Genomic DNA, 7,848 nt, shown 5'->3' with positions numbered 1-7,848 from the left:
GTTACACCGTTACAAGCAATGCTAAATAAAACTGCAAAGAGATTGTGTTATGCTGTAGCTTCAGACTGGCAGGACCGAGACTTACGAAATTTAGTTTTGCATTGCACATTAGGTTTCGACAGTTCTTCGGGTCACGTCAATCCGCATCAGACGAGTTCGAATGCCGACATAAATCGCAATACACAAAATTCTCTTCTTGTTACAAACATGAGTGTGAACTCATTACAGCTAAAAAGCGCTACACAAACGTGGATAAATCCCACACCACAAAGCGTCTGTTTTTCTCGGCGACTAAGACTCTCTCTGGAAAAAGAGGATGAAGAAGCAATTCTTAAAGAAGATGCGAGGATTCAAAATGAAATAGATGAACTGAATGCATATACATTCAATTGTAGAAACAAACGAGTAAAGGTACATTTTGATATTTCTAGAACATTATTTGATGGCAAATGTGTCAATACGATAGTTGGAAATAAAGTAACATCGCGATGTCCAATGTGCGGAAGAAGTGCGCACGAGTTCGGGAATCTGAATGATAGTTTCGATCCCGAAGAATCTGCGTTGAAACTCGGGATTGGTTTATTACATGCAAAAATTAAAAGTTTTGAACACTTCCTTCATATAGCGTACAGGTTGCCAATTCAGTCATGGAATGTTTCAAAAGAATTAAAAGGTATGTTATCTCCGAAGAGTTAAGATAGTAGTAGTAGTAGTAGTAATAGTAGTAGTAGTAGTACTAAAGGCAGTAGGGCAGTGAAAAAATGTTTAGTACATTTGAACTTCGTAATTCACACTGTGTCTGAATTGAATTTGAGTGAAAAAATAAGTTGTTTAATGTGTATAACATGTTGTATGCTTTATTTTAAAACGAAAATGAAAAAAATCGGTGGTGGGTTTTCGGAGAAAAATCACTTATATTATTTATATACGAAATATGCCACTTATTTTTTTATTGTGGCACAAAATTTTATTAAGTTTTAAGTATAGGTAAATAATTTTATACTGCAATAATATTTGTGAATGATAAATCATAGTTTTAAGTTCAATTTTTTTTATATTTCGTAATTTTTCTATACCGAACTCTGTTATTAAAAATGAAATGTTATTTCTTGTTCTTATAATAAAAAATTATTAATTTAAAACTTTTTGGAATCACACATTTTACCTTCAGATAATGGTTAAATTAACATTTTTTTTCCTCTGTGTAGTGTTTCAAGCGTATCTCTTACTGCTACATATAAATTAAAAGAGATGGTGGGATATTCATGTTTCAGAAACATTCAAAAGTCAAAAAAAGAATAATCCAAGGAAAAGTGTATGATGCCTTCGGTGTTAGGGCTGATCAAATCCTACAGGGCCATTGTTTGGAATTTAGTGAGCGAAACGATTGAGGTGAACAACAAGCTCTGTTAATTTAAGTATCAGGATTGCAACAAAAAAAATGTTCAACTTTATTAATATTACAAAAAAAAACACAGTAAAACTGAAACTCTTACAAGGCTCTGACTGAATTATAATTTTAGTTTTAGCGCAATGGCGGTTTCACGGATGAGATTTTAATGTTCTACGCAGTGTAATTTCGTTTTGAGGCGGTTAACAATAATCGGCGGCGACTAACTACTAGACACGGAAAGTGAAGCAGAAGAAGTGCCCGTCATTGCCTGAATCTGTTATTATATACTTTCGCTTGAACAAGGAACTTTTCGATCATTGTCCAATAGGACACTTCAAAATTATGAATTTTGAGGTGACCTCTTGTCGCCGCACTTGATTCGCGCTTTATTAGTTTGATTGCGTGAAGGATTGCAATTGCCATGCGCAGGTGAGACAGTTAATAGGTGATTGGCGCGTGATGACGAGAAGCAGACACGTCATCGGGCGCGCAGGCGCCTTACGATCTGGTTACGGTTGTCGATTAGCCGGAGGCGCCGTTAAACTCGAACGTTTCCGAGTGTACAAAACATGAGTTACGTTTTTTTTCTTTGACTAGAGGAGAAAATGACAACTTTGTCGAAACTTCTAGACGAAGCGAGGCTCGTGTGTATGCTATTACTGCGTGGTTATTATGACGATCTCAAACATTCCCGTCCGCCTCGTCACATTGTGACGAAATTAATTTCACCGGGGGGCGATTGCGTAGATGCCGCGATTCCGCGTTTTGAGTAATGCTGAAATTGATAGCGACGACTACGATGGCGCTAGCTGACAGCAGCAGATATTTGCGTATGAGATTTGATAGATACTTATCAATGATATTTCGTAACTCTTCAATTCGTGTTTTCAATGTGTCGATGTGTTTAGGTTAGAAAACTATGATGTGAAACTTGATTGTGACGCGAAGTAAAGGGTGACAAGAAAAAATCGCTTCTGCATCGTTATGATGTTTCGCGGGCATGCTATAAGGTAAATAGATGTAGCTTGAATGATGACAGGTAAGCATTACAATTTCACGATCTGTTAGATGGTTTGCAATGGAAACAAAATTTTTCACACATTGCTCTTTTTAATACTCTCCTATGTCCCCGGATGGGTTGATTGGAGAAGAGCAGTCTGGCAGTAACACTAGCTTCACGAGTGGTCGAACAAACTCTGAGGAAGCTGTGCGGACGGTCACTACTCGGGTCACTCCATCTTCTCCCGGATGCAGCTGCGTGATGCGAGCCAGTGGCCATCTATTCGGTGAAGTTATTTCGGAAGTCACAATGCAAAGAGAGCCCAGGTGAGGTGCTTCGGTTGACTTGAACCATTTTGGACGAGAGGTCAGTGTATGCAGATACTCGCGCGACCACCTTTCCCAGAAGTGATCTCGCATTTTTTGAAGGTGTTGCCATCGAGAGAGAGAGCCTGCTGTCTTCTCCATCAACGACGGCTCTGGAATAGCTAGCAATGGAGCGCCAATGAGCAAGTGTCCTGGAGTTAGCGCAGATAGGTCGTCAGGATCGTCAGAAAGTGCTTGAAGTGGCCGAGAATTAAGGCATGCTTCCACTTGAGTAAGGAGAGTATTCATTTCCTCATAAGTGAGAGTGGCGTTGCCAATCACTCGTCGAAGGTGATGTTTCGTTGACTTCACCGCTGCTTCCCAAAGGCCCCCGAAATGCGGTGCGGATGGTGGATTGAAGTGCCATCGTATTCCTTCTGTCGCAGCGGCATGGGCAATGCGACGGCCGTTGCGGGATGCTTTGAAGAGCTCTCGCAACTGTCGGTCTGCACCGACAAAGTTTGTACCACAGTCTGAAAAAAGATCTGAGCACAATCCTCTTCGTGATGTGAATCGGCGGAGCGCCGCCAGGAACGCATCGGTGCTGTAGTCCGAGACAACCTCAAGATGTACGGCCCTGGAACAGAGGCACACGAAGATGGCGATAAATGCTTTATATGATTTATGTCCACGTCCTCGGCTCGAGCGGATAAAGATTGGTCCAGCATAGTCAATGCCGGTTTTTAGGAACGGTCTAGCAGGAGTTATGGCCTCTGGGCAGGTCCCCCATTGACGGCTGTGGCGTGCCCCTTTTCCATCGAACACATATTACACATCGGTGTAGCCAGTACTTGATGACCGCTCGTCCTCGAGGGATCCAGAATCTTAACCTCAGCATGCCCAGAGTTAGTTGTACCCCTCCATGGAGTGTTCGGCGGTGACACGATTCCACTAATAGGCGAGTGAGATATGATTGTGGAGGTACAATCATTGGATGCCGTTCGTCAGGTGAAAGGATAGCGTGCTTTAGGCGACCTCCGACTCTCAACACTCCGTGATCGTCAAGGAATGGATTCAGAGTTCGAAGTTGGCTTCGATGTGGTATTGCCTTGTGATTCCTGACTGCGGAAACTTCCATGGAGTAATGCAGTGCTTGAACTACTTGAAGCCATCGAAACAATGACTTGTCCAGCTCGTCTGGGGTTAGATCCGGTCTTCCGGACTCTCGCTGTGCTTCCTTGATCCGCGGCCAGCGCAGGCACCACGCTGAGATCCTCAGAAGCTGATGAAGCGTGGAAAAGCGGAGGAGCTGTTCGGGTTCTGTGACACTCGTTGTCATAGTAGCATGCGCGGTGATACGCTGCTCGGGCAGCTCCTCTAAAGAAACCTCAGGGAGTCCACTTGGCCAGGTTGAGGCATCTTTTGTCAGCCACGAGGAACCTGACCACCAGAGTGGGTGATGAACTAGTTCATCCGGTGCTACTCCCCGAGAAGCACAATCTGCTGGATTGTCTCTTCCAGGAACATGACGCCATTGTGCGGTTGGAAGCAGCTCCTGGATTGACGACACTCTATTAGCCACGTAGGTCTTCCACCGGGAAGCGTGACCTTGAATCCAATGTAGAGTGACCCTGGAATCGGACCACAGTATAACCGGAGCTGTAAACAGGTTCAAAATTGAGCGAATGTGAACTGTCAACTTTGTCAGCAAAGCGGCGGCGCACAGCTCTAATCTTGGCAAGGAAACGGGCTTGACGGGAGCAACTTTGCTTTTCGCTTCGAGTAAATGTATTGTGACGACGTCCTTGCAGATGACACGAAGGTATACGACAGCTGCGAATCCCCTCTCGGAAGCGTCGGCAAAGCCATGGAGCTCCATCATTGAATCATCGGCACCGGTTCCGAGATAACGTTTTATGCGAAGACGTTCAAGCTGTGGAAGCTCCTCAAGAAATCGCTGCCATCGGAGCGCGTCCGCGGCCGGAAGCGGAGAATCCCACTCTAGCTGTTTCAGCCAAGCGGATTGAATGAGAATTTTGGCGCGAATCACCACCGGAGCCAGCCATCCGAGAGGATCAAATAGTCGAGCTGTTTCCGCTAGAACAATTCTTTTCGTGTACTTGGTAACAGTACGACGCCGAATCGTAAACGCGAACTCGTCGTTGACAGGATGCCACTTCAGTCCCAAGGTGGAGTGGCTTTCGTGCTCCCATAAGTGTGATGCTGACATGAGACAATGGTCTGCTGGTATTCCAACGAGGGTTTCGAGACAGTTGGCGGCCCACTTTTTTAACGTAAACCCGCCCGCCATGCAGAGCTGACGGAGTTCCGTTTGTAACGCTATTGATTGGGATTTGGTGTGCGTTCCAGTCACGATATCATCAACGTAACTGTCGCGTCGCAATGCAGCGGAACCTTGCGGAAATTTCAATCCTTCGTCATCGGCCAGCTGGCGGAGAGTGCGAATGGCAAGAAATGGCGCGCATGAAAGACCGTACGTTACAGTGTTTAATTTATACTCGTTAATTGAATCGTTTTCTGTTTGACGCCAAAGAATACGCTGATACTCGCGGTCTTCTGGAAACACGAGTATCTGACGATACATTTTTTCAATGTCAGCGACGAATACATACCGATGCCATCGCCATCGCGTCAGTAAGTCAGCGAGTGGAGGCAGAAGATTGGCACCGGTCAATAACTGAGAATTCAAGGACTTGCCAGTCTTCGCAGGCTGCGATCCGTTGAATACCACCCTCAGTTTGGTCGAAGCACTTGACTCTCGCAGCACTCCGTGGTGAGGTAGGTAACACTTGCCTTGTTCTTGAGAATCCGATGATTTTGATGTCAACTCCATGTGCCCTAATTGTTCGTACTCTTTCAGGAAGTCCCGGTAGAGCTCCCCGAACCGAGTATTACGTTTGAACTTGTTCTCCATAGCAGTCAGCATTCGTTGGGCGGAGTGACATGTATCATTGAGGGGAGTTGGTATCGAGGCGAATGGTAGACGCACCATATATCGCCCTGTTTCCGTGCGGGTATGCGTTTGAGAGAAGATTTCTTCACATAATTGCTCGTTGGGCGAGGGTGCGAGGAAAGCGGTAGGTTCTTTCTCTTGGTCCCAAAATTGTTGCACAAGCGCAGTCAAGTCATGATCTGCGGTACACTGGAAAGAGCTGCGTAAGGCTGCAATCTGATTTTCTCCACAACCCCCTGAAAGAATCCACCCAAAGAGTGTTCGCTGAGCAACAGGAGTTTGAGGGTCACCCTTTCGAAGGCCATCTTGCAAGATAATCGAACAGACCTCCGCACCAAGTAGCAATTCGACAGGGTCGGTGGCCATAAATTCTGGATCCGCGAGTTGAAGATCCTTGATGTGAGGCCACGACCTTGCGTGTCTGATCGCCGCCCCTTGGTAGAGAGAGAGTCTTGGAAGGATGAAGGCGACAGCTTTGACTTGCTGTCCGTTGACCTTGGAAATGAGATTGAGAGTTACCTTTCCTCGAGTAAATCCGGACTTAGAGCCGCCAATCCCGAAGATAGTGACCTCCGCTCGGGACCTAGGCAGACGCAGATGTTGCACGAGCGCCTCGGAGATCAGTGAAACTTCTGATCCTTGGTCAATTAGAGCTCTCACTGGATGCGGATTCCCGTGACGGTCGGCGACGGTGAGCCTAGCAGTTGCTAGTAGAATGGCCTTGCAATCTTCGTCCTGTTGCACGGCGGACAACGTGCTGACTTCGGCAGGTTTCGAGGCAACGTACGCGTCATGAAGAAGCGTGTGGTGTCTAGCCTTGCAAGTTGCGCAAGTCTTTATTGACTGGCATTTCGCAATCGCGTGAGAACCGAGACAGTTATAGCATAATCTGTATGTTTCTGCTACTGCCTTTCGATCGGATGCTGACTTGACCTTGAACTGTTCACACATCATGACGTTGTGCTTCCCTTTGCACAAAACGCAGTTGGAGGCATGGTTCGCGCTCTTGGCTACATGCGTTTTCGCGGATCGCGACGGGTCTCCGGAGACATTGGCGGTTTTCGTTTTCGCGGCTTTGAGAGCGAGTGTCCGTTTTGCTATGAAATCCATGAGTGTTTCATGATTTGGTAACTCGGTTGAGTCATTTGTGTGTGACTCCCATTCGAGGCGGGTTTTCTGGTCGAAGAGCTCAATGATGAGATGGTTAAAGAGATCGTGACCGTGAGTGTTGATTGATCTCCCAATGCTTTCTTGGCCGTTCACCGCGCTAATGGCAGCATTATAAATTCGACTGAGCTCTTCGGCTGTATCTCCCTTCATTCTCGGCACGGCGGTGAATGTACAAAAATTTGAGCGCGATAGCTCCCGTTTGTTCTCGTAGTGTTTGCACAGCAATGTCCAGGCACGCAGATAATTATCTCCGGTAATTGTCAACGGACGTATTAACGTTTCAGCTGGCCCCTCCAAGCAATGTTTCAAGTGATGGAACTTTTCCACATTCGAGATGGACGAATTGTTCCCTACAATGGACATAAAGATATCTCGAAACGAGGGCCAGTCTTCGAATGTTCCGGAGAACGACCGAATTTTGAGACGCGGCAGTGTCGATTTAGTGGAGACGTCGCCTTTCGATTCGACCTGAGGGGCAGGATCTGTGTTCTCGGCCTTGATCTTCATCACGTACTCGGTCAACAAGCTCCGTTGCTGCACGTACGTAATTTCAGCGGCATCGGCAAATTGAGTTGTACTGTACTCACTTTCATCAAACGATTCCTTGTAGTGCGCTCGGATGAGCTCATGCTGCTTTTCAAATTTGGCCCACAAATTGTCAAGGAGAACCAGACGAGTTTCCACGGCATGGAGAGTAATGTTTCCCGCACCCATCTTCTTCAGATTGGACACGGCTCTGGCTATGCGACCGTGGATGTCGCTTTGAGCGGTTAACAAGGTATTTATGTCACTCATGTCTCACTCACTAACGAACTTTTCGTTTTTAGACACTACGTGCACTGAACGCGATGGATGAACTCTTGTGCACGCGGCACCGAGATAACGGATCCGGCTCGAAGGACCAAAAATTGTTTGGAATTTAGTGAGCGAAACGATTGAGGTGAACAACAAGCTCTGTTAATTTAAGTATCAGGATTGCAACAAAAAAAATGTTCAACTTTATTAA

The 7,848-nt window shown here is 46.0% G+C and overlaps 1 protein-coding gene across 1 annotated transcript; it reads right to left on the bottom strand.

Annotated features, from left to right (window-relative positions):
* Positions 1-2,503: 2,503 nt before the first annotated feature.
* LOC108782495 (uncharacterized) lies at positions 2,504-7,637 on the bottom strand. The gene is made up of 2 exons (XM_018550777.1): positions 3,589-7,637; positions 2,504-3,494 (listed from the first exon to the last, which is right to left on the bottom strand). The coding sequence occupies exons 1-2, from the start codon at positions 7,635-7,637 to the stop codon at positions 2,504-2,506; spliced, it is 5,040 nt and encodes a 1,679-aa protein (XP_018406279.1).
* Between the last annotated feature and the right edge of the window lie 211 nt (positions 7,638-7,848).

The sequence above is a fragment of the Cyphomyrmex costatus genome, unplaced genomic scaffold, assembly GCF_001594065.2.
Source record: "Cyphomyrmex costatus isolate MS0001 unplaced genomic scaffold, Ccosl1.0 scaffold1289, whole genome shotgun sequence".
Classification (NCBI taxonomy): domain Eukaryota; kingdom Metazoa; phylum Arthropoda; class Insecta; order Hymenoptera; family Formicidae; genus Cyphomyrmex; species Cyphomyrmex costatus.
The sequence above is the reverse complement of the archived record's forward strand: the minus strand, read 5'-3'. Positions and strand labels throughout refer to the sequence as shown.